Genomic DNA, 18,760 nt, shown 5'->3' on the forward strand with positions numbered 1-18,760 from the left:
GGATTTTCCACACGTCGTTGATATACGCTGCTTTTTCTGGAAGACTTTGCTGTTTTTTCCTGGATCTTTCTGTTGCGCGTAGTCACAATCTTTCTTGATCCTGTTTTTGTTTGTTGCGGTTGCACCCGAGTCAAGAGCCGCATGACTCACAGGGTTATACCAAATAAATTAACTGAACTGAAGAACTGAACTTACTCGCTCAATCATTAATTAATTTAATCACGCACTCTTCATTCATTCATTCACCGCCATCTCACGCACCTGTGCTTCATTCATTCATCGGTGCCTTATTCACCTGCACCTAAGGAGCACGTGATGTCGGTCGCAGTTTTGGCTCGTGGTTGAGTTTGTGTATCGGTGAGCGATAAAAATTAGTGGTCGGGTTAGCGGTCGGGTCAGCGGCCAGGCCACCAGTCGGGTCAGCGGTCAGATTAGCGATCCGTGTGGGTGACCGGCTGAGCGGTGAAGTGGCTGCGCGTGAGCACGTCCTCACTTGAGCAGCTTTATGTTGCACATGATGAGCTCTTTCCAGTTGACGAATATCATCGCCATCTCCTCCTCGGTGAGACTGCCCGACTCTGCCATGGGCTTCTGGAACACCTGCGTCAACGCGGCGTTCGCAACAATTGGCGGAAATTATCTCGGGGTGAGCTCTGTAACTCGACGCAGCGACACGGCACACGCGGGCAGCGAAGGGACCGGCTGCGGGATGGTTATGACATGACGTCTACTTGCACGCAGACGTTCCAATTCGTGTAACGTGCGACAAAGCAAACGAAAGGCAATGTTGTTACGATTACGATCAAAGCCAAGCGCGGCACGTTTAGTACCACCGCTGGGCATGAGTTCCCTGTTATCCAACTATGCCACAGGCAGTGCTACGTGCAGACGTGTGGTGGCCACACGAAGGATGGTCTTTTCTCTGCCAAAGAGATTTTCCGCTCAAATGAGCATTAAGGTATGGATGCCGATCTCCTGCTTACAGCCCTGAGCCAGTCGTACTTTACACGTTGCCATGGCAGGGGTGGGTCTATCCATAGGACATAGGACAACCACTGCTGACATTTTTCTTAGGTTTTTTCGGTAAAGTCACGTAGGTAAAAAATTTAAATTAATAAAAAATAAAATAAAAATCACGACGTTTCGGAGGCAACACAAGCTTCCATCTTCAGGTGGAACCGTCACAGCACGATAGCTGTCTCACTTGATACACTTGATACAGCTATCGTGCTGTGACAGTTCCACCTGAAGACAGAAGCTTGTGTTGCCTCCGAAACGTCGTGATTTTTCTTTTACTTTTATTAATTAAATTTTTTTACCTACGTGACTTTACCGAAAAAACCTAAGAATATGAATCCTTGCAGTCACTGCTGACATCCCCATGAAGTAGTACTCATTGACCGACTCGGGAGGAATTATCGGCCGAGTCGACCCCAAACCAAGATTTTAACTGGGACCCCGGCAACTTCGAGCTGCACGCTTTCCCGCTAAGCCACCTCGATCTGCACTCGGTACTCATTTGAGGCCGAGTGGACCTAGGAGAGGCCCAGCACCGATTCAAATAATCGTCACTGGTGTTGACCGTGAGAGGGAATCAAACTCGTGTCACCGGTCTTTTAGGATTAACAGACCTTCCCAGAGTTATAACTTTTAAACAAATCTGGCTTAATTGATTACAGAGCCAACAAACTGTCCTGGAAACGCAAAACGCAAAGTCCTCGCCAGACAGCCGATCTCAGCGTCCAATATGGCGCCACTGCCGAAACGGAACCGCCGCGCGCTTTCACCCCGACCCTCGGCGCAACAGCCCGGCCCGCACGCCCAGCGCCGTCCTGTGGCGCCGTCTCTACCTCGGTGACCAGCGTCAGGTCGCTCATGTAGTTCTCCTCCGTCTGGATGAGCTCGTGGATGTATCCCTGCCGCTTGCGCTCCGCTGGCGGCAGGCTGTCGAGGGCGTGGAGGTCGGCGCACCCTGCACGCACGCACGACACATGCAGACCCTCCGTCGTGTAGCCTTTAACAGACTGCCAAGGACAGTGCTAAGGGTGAGCACCTATAAAGGTCGGCGCTGATGCTTACGCACAGCGCAATGTAGTCATTTAAGGCCGAGTCGACCTACAGACCTAGGGCATCCCACACAGACACACACTGACATACGTAGACACGCACGCACGCACACCAATACGTACAGAGGAACCTCTGGGTATGCTATCGGTGACACGTGGACTCCAATGAGAAAACACATGGGCCAGCATCTATCGCCGCAGTAAAGTACACAAGCGACGTGAGGTCGACTTCATCGAGGCGAGGTCAAAATGGGTGTGCGTGCACACGCACGCTCCTACGTCCGCCCATGACTCAGCCCCAAGGGTCCAGGGCCCAAGGGCAACGTTGTCAAGCCCTCGTGGTGACACCTGCCACTCGAGTGGGTTAGCCCGTGTCCCCCCCCCCCATATCTCATCTGCCAAGGGTCTCACAACTGCGGCTGTGTACACAGTCCACACCGCGTAAACAGCAGCACATCCTTATACTACTATTGGTTATCGGGTGTGATAATGATCTTAAAATAACATCAATGGTGGCATGATGACAATATCAAATCACGTTGGTCTACTGCAGGCTGGGCTCACTGATCCTGTTTCCATGCCAAAGGTTCCCTGTCTGCACCCCCCTTCCTCCCATCTCCCAGGATCAGCTCTTCGCTCACCGACCGTGTTGCAAGCCATGCACTGCCGAGACCGCCTACTCACCTTCTCTTCCCATTCACAAGACCACCTGCTCGCTCACACCTCACCACCCAGGCCCCACATCTGCCACGGTAGCTCTCTGTTTTTTTTTAAAATGACCAACAAAATATTGCACCTGCAAATCACGAGATTTAAATTTAAAAAATCCCATTTACTCTTAAAATGCTTCGATTAAATTTTTGTCAATAACAATGTTGAGGTCTTGTGGTTTAAATGTCGAATGGGAAATTTGTCCCGTAAGTCGCACAATTTATTCTCAAGTACAGCTGGGTCTACGGCAAATCGTACTCGATTATTTTTATTGCGGCCAATTACCCGGACCCCCTTTACGTATAGCGGGCATCCCAACACCTCAAGAAGGCCGGAAACCCATCCAAAAAGCCACACCGAACGTGACGTGACAGATGATGACGTCACCAAGCCCCACCCATCATTTCCCATCCAGTGGCACATGTGAGAAGGGGTGGCTCCCCCCCCCTCCCCAAAATGTTTTTCTGTTATCCAATCAGTCGAGTAATCGGCAGAGGAATCGATTACGCGAGCAATCGGATTGCAGACCAGCTCTACCCACAAGGCAACTGGCGGTACTACCGTGGCCGCCTCCGCGCCCGTCGATACACAAAAGACACTGTGTGCAGGATCTTGTTATATAACCTTTAATAGTTTTAAGCAATAATTTCTTTAATGTTATACAATGTATGAATACAGATCCACCATTTGTTTTACTCATAACATGTGCCAACAGGTTATGTCACCGCATAGAAAATACATGACAATCACCGATCTATGTAAGTAGACTTTCTGCATCAGGATCGACGGACAACAATGTTTAATTGGACACTCCAAGCACGTGTTTTCATCGTTATAATTATTTAATAGCAATTTTGCAACATTTAAACTAACGCGTGTGCAGTAATACTGTAGCTGTAGTCAGCTTGCAAATGTAAGCCCTCGACACAGGCTGACACAAAAGAATACAAGTTTCCCCTTAAAGTAACGCTGTGGTCTCGGGCGTGTGCAGGGCTTATCTAAGCAATGCATTACACGCGCGACACGTGGGGGGGTGGGTGGGGGGCAAAGGACGTGTGACCCTTGGCGACACGGACACCGAATTCCTGCGTCGAAACACTGTGCATGTAAACTGCGGGGGGGATTCCCATCGGACGCAACTCCCCGCTGCCGCTGTGATTCGTCGCATCCCAACCCAAATCGAACTTTACAAGCGAGCGTTTATCGAGGGCATGCGAGGGCACTCACAAGTTGACGAGCAGGGCGCAACCCCTTGGCAGTAACACTGTAGTGTACTTGGATTCATCGGCCCGATGCCGGGCACGGCTCTGACAGCGCAGGGCCAGCATATTGACACTCTCAAGGCAACAGCAGAGACGTTAAAGTGTTCGTAGTGAACAAAGCTTTAGTGTTGTTGCACGGGCATCGAGCAAGCGAAGACACAAAAAAAATCTCGCTTGCCAACGTGGACTCACAAACGTCTCCAGAGCACCATATTAACTAACGTTTGTGCAATCACACATGGGGGCCAATTGTAGTAACGCTTGCGAGACGCATTTGTGTGCCGTTGCCCTAACTCTGGGAGAGCACGCGCGTGTGCCCACACACACACGCGTGCGTGGGAGCAAAACGCCACCTGAGCGCTGAGCGCGCGAGGTTTGGGCGCCCGGGCAGCTGGGGAGGGGAGGTTTTGTGCTCATGCGACCGAGAATCGATTCGGATTCCTCGCACTGCAGAGCAACCGTTCGCTAGAGAGAGAGAGAGAGAGAACGACCACGAAAGTGGACATCACAAAACTACCTCCAAGATCCCTTCAAGTTACCTCATTGTCCCACACGGTTAGGGGGAGCAGCACTTTTTTTATTCACTTGCTCTGCACATTAGGGTGAGGCTCGTTGTGCAAGTCCAACTAAAAGTTTAATCTCAGAGCTGGGATGTTGCCCAAAGAGATGCAGTCCCAAACTTAATGCAATGGGTTTTTTTGTTGTTGTGCAGTCATTGGTGACCCACCACCTTACCCTGCGCAGCGCCCACAGCCGGGAAGGCCACATTGCTGAAACCACCCTCACGGTGGCAGGGAGACAAACTGGCTGCACCGATGCTAAGATTGAGCCGGACACCACAGCGCCGCATTCGAACAGCACCTGATGCGGATAACACCTAACGGAGAGATCAAGCCCAGCCTCTGCGTTGGAAAGCACTTGTTATACATTCCATCATCACAAGTCAACGCCTAGGCATCCTCAGCAATATCGATAGATTTTTTTCCCCCAACCCTTACCAGCAGCCTGGCTGCACTGGCTACATCAGATGATAAGAAATGATGCAGGCGGTCAAACCAATGTGGCATTGGGGCCATGTGTGAAAGCACCAGTCGAGTATCTGCGACACCGAACGGTAATCGTCAGGGCCCTTCTGCTGCCACTTCTCCCACCGCCTAGTGTTTCTCGCTATACCGTCACTATAGCCCGCTGTTGTGTACAGCCACATTCGTCCCACTCCTACATAGCCACGTGTTTTAATGAAGGTACAATCATTGAAACTTTTTTTTCTTCTTTTTGGGTTTTTTTCTTTTTCGAAACGAGATAAAAATGACACTCATGCAAAACTGGAGGCGCGCATGTGTGTGTGTGTGTGCGTCGCCACACAACGCTTGTTGACGCGGCCCGATGTCGGGCGCTGGCTACGAGTCACGAAAAGAAAGGGCGGCGCAAGTCTGACTCTAGCCAACTTAATCTGGCGGTAACATCGCCACACGCCGAACCAGCTCCTCGATATGCAAGAGGTCACTCCCCTTCCCCTCCCTCACCGTCGGCGCGCACGGCTTCAGCACGAGCCTCGCAGATGAGGCACATTAGGTACGTGCGTTATCAGAACACCGGCGGCCGATCAGATGTTCTAACCGATCATCAGAACATCCATGAGAATTTCTCTACGGGGGGCTGCGCACTGCGCGTTTGGCCCCGAGCGCATGCCTCTGCCTCCGAGCTGTCGAGGCAGTGAAACGCGCTTCGTGGAGCGAGCGAGCGAGCAACTCGTACCAATCACTGTAAACCGCTGCATGGCGGCTCGCTCCCAGGGCCCGGCGATGCTATCCGCTCATCGCCAGCGGCAGTGAAGGCCGATGGTGCGCAGCGCAAGCGCGACGACGACGCGAGCGCGACAGCGGCGACGGCGGCAGCGCAGATAGAACGGCGGCACGGTACCTCGAAGCACGTCAGTGAACACATCGGCAAGCAAAGGACGCGATCAACATGGATGCTAAACGCCAACGTACAGTGGGTCTTTCTGAAACGTATCCTCGGTGGTCACCAACTCGTGTGCTAAGTCTATACAAATTTAAAATGGGAGAAAGGCTTTAGCGAAAAAAGCAAAATGCATTTCCGATGATTTTTTTGTTCTTATTACGATTCATTTTGAAAAGAGATACATTCAGATACTGGTAATGAGTGGACAGACGGGGGAGGGGCCGTCACAAAAAGACCCACTATTTCTCTGTGCTGCCACAGCACAGCATCATATGCATCGTCCCAGAGCTGCTCCCCGGACTTCCCCGTCAGCAAATCACAAGGGCTGATGCTGCTGCTGCTGTTGCTGCTCTCAGTTTAAAGGCCAGGCAACCAATCCGGTGGCAGTGAAATGGGGATATAGTGGGTCTCTTTGCGGCGGGCGGGCAGACGGGTGGACGGACGCGCGGGCAGGGGAGAGGGGACACAAACATGGTCCTAGAGAGAAGGAGAACACAAAGAGAAATAAGCAAATAAAAATCATGAGCCAAACCAAGCAGGGGCAGGATGCACATGTACAACACTCGTGCGCGCTCACGGACGTACCGACACGCACGCAGCACCAGAGGCGCACCCAGGGGGGGCAGGGGCAGAAGGGGCAGTTCTGCTCCCCACTCTCAAAAATTCAGAGCCCATCTTGGAGTATTTCCATTAATCTAAAGCTGTAAGCAAATAATGATCCATTCTTGATGCATATTTCATATTCAACGTTAATAATTGTATTGCAACTTGCCTACCTCCAAATTGTTTGGCTGGGTGCGCCACAGTGCAGCACTCTCACTAACAACTACAACCACAAACCCAACCACTCCCCCCCCCACCCACCCACCCTACCAGCCCAGACAGATCTACGAAGGTTTGAAGCTTTCGTGACTGCAAGGATTCATATTCTTAGGTTCTTTCGGTAAAGTCACGTAGGTAAAAAATAAAAATTAATAAGAGTAAAATAAAAATAAAATAAAAATCACGACGTTTCGGAGGCAACACAAGCTTCCGTCTTCAGGTGGAACCGTCACAGCACCAGTATATATGGGGTAGTATCTCTTAGAATCTCTCATTTACTTGATACAGCAATTGTGCTGTGACGGTTCCACCTGAAGACGGAAGCTTGTGTTGCCTCCGAAACGTCGTGATTTTTATTTATTTTTATTTTACTTTTATTAATTTTAATTTTTTACCTACGTGACTTTACCGAAAGAACCTAAGAATATAGATCTACGAAGGTTCTCCACCAGCACTGAAGAGCCGTGAATCACAATAGCTCTGCAGTGCACTGGGACTTACGCTGCAGCAGAAACAAGTTAAGAGGTTTCGATTTAAAGCTTTCGTGACTGCAGGGATTCATCTTCTTGGTTCTTTCGGTAAAGTCACGTAGAAGGGAAATAATAAAATAATAAAAATAAAACATAATAAAATAATTCTCACGACGTTTCGGCTACAACGCAAGCAGCCGTCCTCAGGTGAAGAAGGACGACTGCTTGTGTTGTAGCCGAAACGTCGTAAGAATTATTTTATTATGTTTTATTTGTATTATTTCCCTTCTACGTGACTTTACCGAAAGAATCCAAGAAGAAGTTAAGAGGTCTCCCCTCTGTAGGACGCCCTGTGTAGTACCACCACTGTCAACAACTCGGCACAGGAAATCACCGCAGGCAATCACACGTTGCAATAAACAGACCCCGGCGTGAGCACACACACGTGGATGGAAGCGCAAAACAAAATTAATAACAAAAACAAAATTCAAGCCGGCTATTCATGCTGCCACCCCTCGTGTGACAGCAACCCACAGGATTTGGTGCCGTTCAGGTTGTAGGAAAGGAGCCGGTCGTTTTTCTACGTCCGAGTGTTGCCCAACGGAGTGAGTTCTGTCCCACGAGGACCTGGAGTGCGTGACCGAGCTGTGTTCACGCCACCCTCCCTGCCACCACGGCCTTCGCTGCTTAGTGGCTGAATCCACCACGACCGCCCCTATTGCCCAGCCTTCTTCTGCAGCTGCCAGCCCACCCTGCAGTTTCTCAACGACTGTATCCCCAGTGTTCACACCATCACTAATTTCCTGTGTAGCGCAATTATCTACAACCATAGCAGCGATTGTTAACCCCTCTTGGTTAAATGTATTCAACTGTAATGGAGGCACATTACAGAATCCGATACGAGGAATGTCTGGCTGGCATGCACAACCGCGTGCAGAACGCATTTGTCATGGGGAGACTCACTGATGTGGCAGGCGCAAGCTGACCACCATTCTTCCTGCACAGCCTACAGGAGCACCTCGCATCACTGCGGCCCGTCCAGGCTGGAGATGTCCAAGCGCACACGGCCAAAATCCTTCCCATTCGCCGCAGGGTGACATCAATTCCGTTTCCGAGTGACTACTGTGCGTTTTAGTCAAGTGTGAGCCGGAGTTGGAGAAGCGTTTTTCAAAGACCAGCGCCCAAGTCACCGCGAGTGTCTAGTCCTACATGGTGCAGCCAACCGGCGCACATCAAATGCACTGCTGCTGGCTAGGAAACAGAGTGGAGGCCACAGCAGTTCACAGCGGTGTCTCCATCACTGAACGACTACAAAGACCGCAACCTCTGCACCCAGCATCGATTCACGCGGTCACACGCACCAGTGCGCATCCCGCACTCACAGGGCGATTTAAACATATCTACACGGGATGGGCGACCTCCGCGCATAACCACTTGTCATAGCCTGCTGTGCGGCTACGTGGTGGGGCAGCAAAGAGGAAAGTAGCTAAGCCTTTCTTGTGCTGTACCTTTATAATCCCATGCCTATGCTCCCTGCTTTCAATAACCCCTATGACTGGCACAGCGTGGGGAGGCCCTCATCCGGCAGTTGAATGATGGCAGGGCTGTGTAAGCACGTTATTGCTCCGTGCTGTGTTACATGAGGCCACGTTAAAAACCAGAAAAAATATCAATTTATGGCACTTGAGAGTCTGGTTTAATCTCAAGTGGCTGAGTGGATTCATGCCCACAGTGGCAGGGCTAGTGCTCTACCTCAGTGGTGCTGTCAAGTGCTTGACATCTCAGCCACCACCACCCAGCTTGCCCCCTTTGTCAGCCGCATGAGGCAGTGCGATCTGACGCCACGATCGGTCGGCGCAGATAATGGCAAGTTGTTGTCGTCAGAGTAGAAGCCACACCAAAATCACTTTCCTCCTGAGCACCACTTGAGGCAATGAAATCTCGCCAAAGCATTCGTCACATGGCTGTCCTTTTCACAAGAACCTATTCGTTAAAAAAATACCCGATTAATTTGCTACACAAAATGGTGCTTTAAAAATTTCAAACAATTTGCTTCATATGAAGGTGACGTGTCAGTTCAACGTTGCCGCTTCTACATTTTCAACGTAGCAAATGCAATGTGATAGCTTCACAATGATTAGCTAAGGACCATGCCGCCATGCAAGCCGCTTGAGGCAGACCAGCACACGTCACCTTGTGTGGCGTCGGGGGGGCCCGGCCGTGACGGCCACAGCGCGCGGTCTCTCCGTGGACCAAATGAAATGTCTCGGTGAGTTAATCGAGCGAAGGCGAACAAAAAAAACGCCGATTTCTCTCGTCAGCAGGGTTGAGAAGCTTAAAGACCACTGTGCAAGGATGCGAACGGCATTCTTGTGTCCTTGCCTGTCGTCTTTTCTCGCAATTTCTCTCATCGTTTCAGATTTTTTTGTTAAGTACTTTGGTTATAAAGTAGGATACAACTCAGGGTTGCCCCCCATGTGCAACAGTAGTGAGATTTCACTGCCGGGAGAGCGGGTCGCTCAGGCAGAGTGGCCCCAGGGCCCGCGCGGGGCCGCGTGTCCTGCGTGCGCGAACTCACATTCATAATCAACGTTTTTGGGTTTAGATCGCGTTATTTATAAATGTGTCGTAACCCTGCACCACCCGACACGGCCAATCAGTAAAAAAGTGTCACGTTGACAAAAGACAAATTAGTTCACTGCTTTAGCCCACCGGTGTGTTGAAGCGCGAAACCACAACATCGTACTCAAATTGTAAATGTTGTGGTTTCGCGCTTCAACACACCGGTGGGCTAAAGCAGTGAACTAATTTGTCTTTTGTCAACGTGACACTTTTTTACTGATTGGCCGTGTCGGGTGGTGGAGGGTTACGACACATTCATAAATAACGCGATCTAAACCCAAAAACGTTGATTATGAATAATATTGGTCGCGAAAGCCTACGTGTTAAACGGACTCACATTGTTGGCTGGGGTCGGTGTCGGTCGTCTGCTTGACGTAGTTGGAGGGGAAGAGACCCACGGCGCCGCCGAGTTCCCCCTTCCACCAGTCGGGGTCGCTGCGGCTCAGCACGCCGATGAGCTGCCCCTTGGAGAAGGAGAGCTCGTCCTCGTTCTGCGCCACATAGTCGTACACACCGATCACCTGGCACACTGTGACATGCGGGGCGGGGGTGGGGGGAGCGACAACCTCAGCCAGGCGGACGACCAGAACGTCCACCACCACCATAAAATATTTAAAAATACTTAAAAAAAAAACACGCTTTAATGAAATGTACTGTTCGAGCTGCCCCTTCCCCTACCCCCTTCCCCCCTCCCCTCCTTCCACATCCCCCGCCCCTGGGCGTGGCTCCCCGAGGCTTGTCGTGACGTAAGGGACCACGTGGTGATTTACAGGCAACGTCTGTTGAGCGTGGACAATTAGAGCCGTAAAAAATATCGTTTAAAAATATATATATATTTTTAATTTTTAATGATAGAATATAGTATTGTCACCAGTATGACATACCTATACCAAGTTTGCAGTCGATACGACATTGGGAATACGGTTGAAATTGAGTTACAATATTTTTGGATACGACAACACATACAATAAGTTAAATAAAAGTGTGTAAAAAGTTTAAACATATATGTTTTGGATTTTTTATGATAGAATATCGTGTTGTCATCAGTATGACATACCTATACGAAGTTTGCAGTCGATACCGCATTGGGAAGTGTGTAAAAATTGAGTTACAAGATTTCTTTTTTGAGGATACAACAGACGAAGTGAGTTAAATAAAAGCGTTTAAAAAAGGCAGCACATTTCTCTGGGCATACGCATGAGTGTGGACTCGCGCACAGAGTACACGTGTGCACCTGTGCCTGTGTGCATTTGACTGCGTGTATATGTTGGGGGAGTGGTAGTGCAACGGTTAGCGAGCTGCGCTATGAACCCGGTGACACGAGTTTGATTCCCGATCACGGTCAATTATTTGAACCGGTCCTGGGCATCCCCTATGTCGACTCAGCCTCAAATGAGTGCCTTGTGCGGTGTGTAAACATCAACACGGGAGAGTCAAAGGCGGTCGGACATAGTGCTGGCCACCCACAACCCCGTGTGCCGTTCCAGCCTTAATAGGTGCTCGCTAACAGCACTTGCCCGAAGAGTCTGTGATGCCTATAAAGGGGATCTTTGTCTTTTGTGTGTGCGACTGTGTATGTGACAATGTTCAGCCAGTCATCTCGGTCATCTCAGTCAGTCGACCCGTGGCAGCTGCTGGGTCTGCCCCGTGACCTCCTGCCAGCGGGCGTTCGACACTTCACGTGGCCTCAAGGTGCACATGGCCTGGCACAAGCGTCGTGGTGACGTCACCGCCACTTAGTGGCGAATGGCGAATGTTGTTGTTGTTGTGACAATGTTCATGTGCCTACACAATATGTACACCTGTGACTGTGTATGTGTGATTGTGCACATGTAAAAATGCGTGCGTGTGCCCATCTATAATGTACGTGTGACTGTGCATGTGTGACTGCAACTATGCGTGACTGTATATGGAACTTTGCACATTCCCGTGCACGTGTTCATGCGCAACTGCGCCTAACTTGACTGTGTACGCGTGTGACCGCGTACGCGACGTGTACGCGTGCCCTTGTGTGTGCGCGTCATGTTTCTCGTGTGCGGGCGCGTGCGGGCGTGTGCGTGCATACCGGTAGGCGTGGTGAATGGCACCGACTTGGTCCCCTCGCTGGGCATGACGGGAGTCGACTTGCCGCTCGTCGGACCCAGCAGCTTCACGTAATTTGCCGGGAACCACCCAATCTGGCGCTTCTTGCCCCGCGCCTGCACACGCGCAACGGAGCTCCGTTAACGCTCGCGCACGCTCACGCTCACGCCCTGCCACGCCACGCGGCGAGCGCGTGCCAAGTGCGAGCGCGTAAGTGGTTGGCTGACTCAAGGTGGTCAGAATGCTGAGCTGGCACCACTGAGATCCTGGGGGATTCGAACGCAGGTTTCAGCCGCCCATGATCAGACCAGATTCTCAAGTGCAGAGAACTGATGGCCTCAGCCCAGTCCACCAAGGACTGCAAAAAAACCCACCCATCATGTTGAATTTGGTTCTGCACCTAATTTGGCCGAATTCTAACCGTGAGAATCAACAAGCACGGATTTGATTGCCATGCAATGAACATTTTCGCTTTGGCAGGGTGGGTGGAAAGGTGCTACTCTCTACTGAATGAACCAGAGGCCACTTAAAGGAATCTCAAAAGAAGTTCCATGCTATCCACTTCCGTGGTCCATTCTCTAAACCGGGGGGGGGGGGGGGGGTGGGGGGGTGGGGGGGTGATGCCCTTCTGTAAGAATTCCACATCTCGTCTCGTGACATGACGCCGGAAGCGCAAACGGAAAAAAGAATTGAGGAATAACGCACATAAACGATGCTTTTAAGCACGCTCCAGCGGTGCAGTGGCAAGGGGAGTGTGTGCTGCACTTGCCTGCAGCTCTCCCTCCCACCAGCCGTTTGTCGCTTTCTTCCTGATGAGGATAAGTTGCCCGGGCGACAGGGTGAGCTGCTCGGGCCCCGTGGCGGTGTACGACGCCACCACTTGCGCAATCTCTGTCGCACACACAAACGCGACCGCACGGACGCGATCATCGTCGCACAAGAGCGTGTCACTGCCGAGTGAGTTGGTGGGGCAGCGAGAGTCAAAAAAAAAAAAAGTAAAGTCCAACCCACCTGGCTTCTTCCCCATGCTGCCGGTCTTTCCAGCCTGGCCTGGTGCCTGATCGGAAATAAACACAACAATTACACGAGGCAGGCAAAAAAAACATGCGCGTCGATGGGTCCTGTAACACTTTTGAACACGTGTTTATCCCCGGAAGCATAAATTAGTGATGGCAGTGGTGGTAGCGCTTGCGCCAGGCACACGAGGAGCCGTACGTCCGTGATGAGAAAATGGGGCTCAGGTATCAGCGCTGCACGAGAGACTGGGTAATAAGAGGTGGGTCACATTTTAGTTTTTGAGCGAATCTCCAAGTGTTGGGCAATTCCTTCCGAAATTTGGCCAGATTTCAAAACGGTAAGTCTCTAATTAGGATCATCAGCCGACCGAGAAATTAGCAAATTGGTCGGATGAAAGAACAACCAGAGATAATGCATAAACGCTCTCAACCTTAGTTGTAAGGTGTTAAACACAGCGGTTAACGCTGGCGATGATGATGATGATGATGAACCAGGGGCCACTGTGTACCTCACTGTCCTTGGGCCGCACGTAGTTGGAGGGGAAGACCCCAGAGCGGCCCTCGATTTGGCCCGTCCACCAGTCGCCCTCCCGTCGTGTCACCACGATGACGTCGCCCTGCGCGAACGTCAAGTCGCCCGGCTCTCCGCTCTCGTACGCGTACAGCGCCACAAACTCTGCAAACGCAGCGGCAGCAGTGGGGGTGCAGCGTGAGCACGGAACGTCCCCGCGTGCACACACAAAGATAAAGATCCCCCGTATAGCCTTAACAGACTGTAGGGGCAAGTGCTGTTGGCGAGCACCTATGAAGGCCACAACGGTACACGAGGGGGTGGGTGGCCAGCACCACGCCCGACCGCCTTTGTCTCCCTAGTGGTGATGTTTACACACCGCACCAGGTACTCATTTGAGGCTGAGTCGACCTAGGGGATGCCCGGGACCGGTTCAGATAATCGTCACTGGTGTTGGCCGTGAGCGGGAATCGAACTCGGGTCGCCGGGTTCATAGCGCAGCGCGCTAACCGCTACACTATCGCTCCCCACGCGTGCACACACACACACTCACACTCCTACGTGCCCAACACCACGGGTGTAACAACTTCTCAGCCTCCACCAACCACTGGTAAATCGTCATGATTCACGGTCGCGATTCTATTCAAGAATCAATTCTTTTGTTTGCGGTGCTTTACCCGTCTCGTGCTATTTACTGCGTTTCTTCTGCCCCGTTTGAACAGTTGTGTACGTGCATATAGCGTGGGTGATAGGAGGCAGTATTGTGTGGTGACTGGCTCATGGTGAGAAACTTGACTTTGCACATCATCCCTCCGGGGCCAGTACCATATTGTAGGGAAGTTGAAAGTGGTTGTCTTTGATAGACTCGCCCCACCATACGAATGTGGAATTGCTATCACTGGATCAGGGCTATAAACAGGAGATAATCACCGCTTGCATGCTCATTTGAGCAGGATATTACTTTGACTTGGTGAGCAATGCGGTGTGGGTAGAGTGGGTAGAGTGGGTAGAGTGGGTAGCGTGGGTAGAGTGGGTATTGCAATGTGGTCAGCGTGGATTGTGCTTGGTGTGCGGGTCACCTTCCTGAGGTGGTGCTGGTGATGGTGCCAGGCGACTTCTCACTGGGGAGCCTGTGAGGACACATGAAAACATCATCAGCATCACCAGCAGCACAACGCCTCACAGAACGCAAAGCTGTAACCTGCACAGTCAAATTGCCTAACTCCACCAAGTCTCTTGCACTTGACTGTTTATATCAAACAAACACGGACAAGTAGGATATCCCTGATTTAATCCAGTACAATTCAGAGATATGCAATTATCCGAGCAGCGATGGGTAGAGGTAAGAGTGGGTATGATGATGTAAAGCTACTGGGTGTGTCAGGCATTAGTTGTGTCGTTTGATCACCACGTACAAAAGACAGTCAGGTCCTGCGAATTTCATATCAGGGCTCTACGACACTTTCAACCACTATTGAGTCGTGACATCGCCAACACGGTGGCGTGTAGCAGAGTATATCGACAAGGCTCGATCATTGCAACCGACTACTTTACGGAACGGCTAGAAAAAAAAATTACCAGGCTGCAGCATGTACAAAGTTCTATGGCTCGTATCGTAACGGGTCCTCTGCAAGATCCGACTGTGTCCATCCAGTACTCGCTGAGCTGCATTGACTTCCGGGTTGCCGAACGAATACATCGTGAGGTCGCACTCATTACACACAAAGTGCTTGCCACTAACAAACCACAGCACCTTCCTGATCTCATCAAGGAGCATTAACCATCACGTGAACTCCGGTCATCCTCGCAGCGGATTCTGGCTAGCCATCGAACAAAGACGGTCACTGCATGCGCTTCTGCGGCCGTCTGGAATGCTCTTCCTTCTGACATTAGGAAGCCACTGGGAGCTATGAACTTTTAAATGCATTTCTTTAGAACTGCTGTTTGTCTTGAGTTGGTTGTCCTCCCCGCGCCACACTTCCGATTACAATGTTTGGCTACGTATGGTGCGAAAGAAGTGCAACATATACATACGTCAGCTGCTGGGTGTCAGGCGGTGTGTGTGTGTGTTAGGTGCTGGGTGTGTCAACTGCTGGGCGTGCTTCAGGTGGTACCTTGGCCAGAGGAAGCCGGGGGTGCCGGGGCAGGGCGTGTGGGAAGTGACTTCATCTTGGCTTCTGTCTCACAACCACGAGAGGGGACATCGTGGAGATGAGAGGAGGCATCACTCACAGCTGGCGGAAACGGGCGAGGGCTGAGTCTACTGGCTTGGGGCGACACGGGCTTGGTTTGACGAGCGAAGGACGCGGTACCTTCAGGCATGGGGGGCCGTGGAGATGGGCCGCGCTGGGACCCATCCGAAGAGGTCGACTCCACACTGAGATGCACAGGCACATACGCGCACACACGTGAAATTGCACACTTGCAGAAACACACGGTATAAAGATCCCCCGTATAGCCTTAACAGACTGTAGGGGCAAGTGCTGTTAGCGAGCACCTATGAAGGCCGGAACGGTACACGAGGGGGTGGGTGGCCAGCACCACGCCCAACCGCCTTTGTCTCCCCAGTGGCGATGTTTACACACCGCACCAGGTACTCATTTGAGGCTGAGTAGACCTAGGGGAGGCCCAGGGACCGGTTCAGATAATCGTCACTGGTGTTAGCCGTGAGCGGGAATTGAACCCGGGTCGCCAGGATCATAGCGCAGCGCGCTAACCGCTACACTACCGCTCCCACACGGTATACTCACACACATACAAACGTGATATGCAAACTCACACAGACAAGTGGCAAACTCACACCCGCATGCACACAATGCAAGTATTTGCCCGTACACGCATGTGTATACTCACATGCATACACAAAGATCCCTAGCATAGCAAGTGTTGTTAAGTGAGCACCTATGAAGGCTGGCACGGCACACAAGGGGGTGAGTGGCCAGGACCACACTTGGCCACCTTTACCTCTCTAGTGGCGAGGTTTACACACCGCACAAGCTACTAATGTGAGGCTGAATCGACCTCGGGGAGGACCAGTTCAGATAATCGTCATTGGTGTTGGTCGTGAGCGGGAATTTAACTCGGGCACCAGGTTGATTACGCAGGGCACTAACCACTGCGCCACCGCTCCCAACACACAAAGACACACACACACACACGTAGATATAGTACAAACACCCCCACGCAACAGTTGTGATAAGACTTCAATCTCAACATGACAGTCTGGAATGGTATCAGCGGTACAGCAGGGCAAAGCGACAACACGAGTAGTTGCCGACAGCCCAAGATTCTGCTCAATGGGTATGGAGGTCCACTGCAGGCAACGTTGAGCAGGTGCGTCAAAGATTAAAGCGGTAAAAAAGTCTTCACCCAACGGCGCAAATCTTTTAAAGCACGCAGACGTGGCTTAGCGCGAGATCCGTTCACAGGGGCGCCACGGGTTCCCACCTGAGCCCGCGGCGCACGGGTCCAGAGATGAGTTTCACGTAGGACTTGGGGAACCAGCCCTTCTGGCCACCGCGCGCCTCCCCGAACCACCACATGTCCTGCTGCTCAAGCACCGAGATGACGTCGCCCTTGTTGAAGTTCAGGTGGTTCTCTTTCTTGGCACGCCACGGGTAGAGGGCCTGAGCCTGCACACCCTCGACCGGCTCTCCCTGCGCTCAGCACACACACACATGGAGAGAACACAGGTTTGAGCAAGCATGACACACACACACACTCGTATCAACGTACACACAGCGCTACTGTTGCGTGTGCAAATATGATCAGGTGCTGAATGCCAATGTCGAGGGCTGCGAGCCACGAAAGGGCTTCAGGAAAGAATTCGTGTAGTTTTTGCAATTCCTCTGTTGAAGGAACGCAGGACCACAGTGCATGGCCACAGCCGCATTGTGGATTGTCTTTAAGTTTCTATGTGCGCATCGGCCTGTTGACGTTCTGATATTGTTGATGGTTAAACCAGTGCCTTCGAGGAATGGCGAAAGACAGGAGGTTTTGGTCTCGGGTGAGGTGTTTATTCTAGACGTCATGCGTCGTTCCACGTTGCTTGACAGCGTTCTTCCAGATCTGGGTGAGATGCTACGATAGTGATGGCAGCGCGATCCCAGAAAGGGGATAAGGACTTGAGATAGCGACGAGGTACACGAAACACCCTCCACGGATTACCCTGTAGTCTGCAAAGACAAAGATCCCCCCTGTATAGCCTCAACAGACTGTTGGAGCAAGTGCTGTTAGCGAGAACCTATGAAGGCCGGCACGGTACACGAGGGGATGGGTGGCCAACACCACGCCCGAACACCTTTGTCTCCCCAGTGGCAATGTTTTTACACACCGCACCAGGTACTCATTTGAGGTTGAGTCGACCTAGGGGAGGCCCAGGACCGGTAGAGATATTCGAAACTGGTGTTGGCCGTGAGAGGGAATCAATTCCGTGTCGCCGGGTTCGTAGCGTGCTAACCACTCCACTAACGTGTGTAGTCTGCATACACACATCCCTCATTCTACACACACAGCCTTCAAATCGGCGTGCACACACACAACTCACAAACACACGAGCAACACGGCAGTGCAGCTGTCACCGCACACCTGTCCTGGCGTTGGCGAGGGGGACATGGACACGGAGGCCGGGGTGAAGGCCGAACCCTGTCGCTGGGCTGCCCCCGCATGCGCAACAGGCTGGGCTGTCGCGTGAGCGGCCGTGCTGTCCAGCGATTCCCAGGTGCCGCCCCCCGAATCGCCCCCCACTTCCGTGGTGCTAGTGCTGCCCGGCCACCTGCCCGACCAAACAGGAAACAACTCCATTGCAGCCACGATGATCTCACGGGACCAGATCCCGCGTGCGACTCAAGAATCACACGTACACATCCGGTCAGCGATTCATTCACACACCCACACTTTCACAAGGTCAAGACAAAGTCAAGAGTTCATCATGGCCAGAGGCAGATCTAATAACTTTTCAGGGTTGGGGGGGCGGTGGTGCGGTCCCACATTTCATGCCTTTTAAATAAGGCCCCTTCAAATATTTACATTTTAAATACCGATTTTCAGGACCTCAAGTGGGAGGCGATCGCTGCCATCGTTCCCACCCCCCCACTTTGGATCCGCCACTGACAAGGGCCAATGCCGCTGATGTTACCTCGCCATCGCTTGCTTCCGAAAGATCCCGTAATCGCCACTCAAACTTCGTGGACTGCCCTTGTGGTGTCATCCCCACCACTGTCTGGCTTTCCCC

At 51.8% G+C, this 18,760-nt stretch overlaps 1 protein-coding gene across 1 annotated transcript in view; it reads right to left on the reverse strand.

The window, feature by feature from the left end:
- Positions 1–18,760, reverse strand: part of LOC133355132 (intersectin-1-like) — a 55,634-nt gene that overhangs the window by 12,661 nt on the left and 24,213 nt on the right. Inside the window, 11 exon segments of the mRNA XM_061572453.1 lie at positions 494–600; positions 1,851–1,972; positions 10,256–10,447; positions 11,984–12,116; positions 12,770–12,891; positions 13,012–13,057; positions 13,526–13,692; positions 14,607–14,657; positions 15,642–15,904; positions 16,975–17,183; positions 18,115–18,301. Of these exon segments, the coding sequence (XP_061428437.1) occupies positions 494–600; positions 1,851–1,972; positions 10,256–10,447; positions 11,984–12,116; positions 12,770–12,891; positions 13,012–13,057; positions 13,526–13,692; positions 14,607–14,657; positions 15,642–15,904; positions 16,975–17,183; positions 18,115–18,301 (1,599 nt within the window).

This window comes from Lethenteron reissneri, chromosome 6 (assembly GCF_015708825.2).
Source record: "Lethenteron reissneri isolate LAM-NWPU_2019-01 chromosome 6, ASM1570882v1, whole genome shotgun sequence".
Classification (NCBI taxonomy): domain Eukaryota; kingdom Metazoa; phylum Chordata; class Hyperoartia; order Petromyzontiformes; family Petromyzontidae; genus Lethenteron; species Lethenteron reissneri.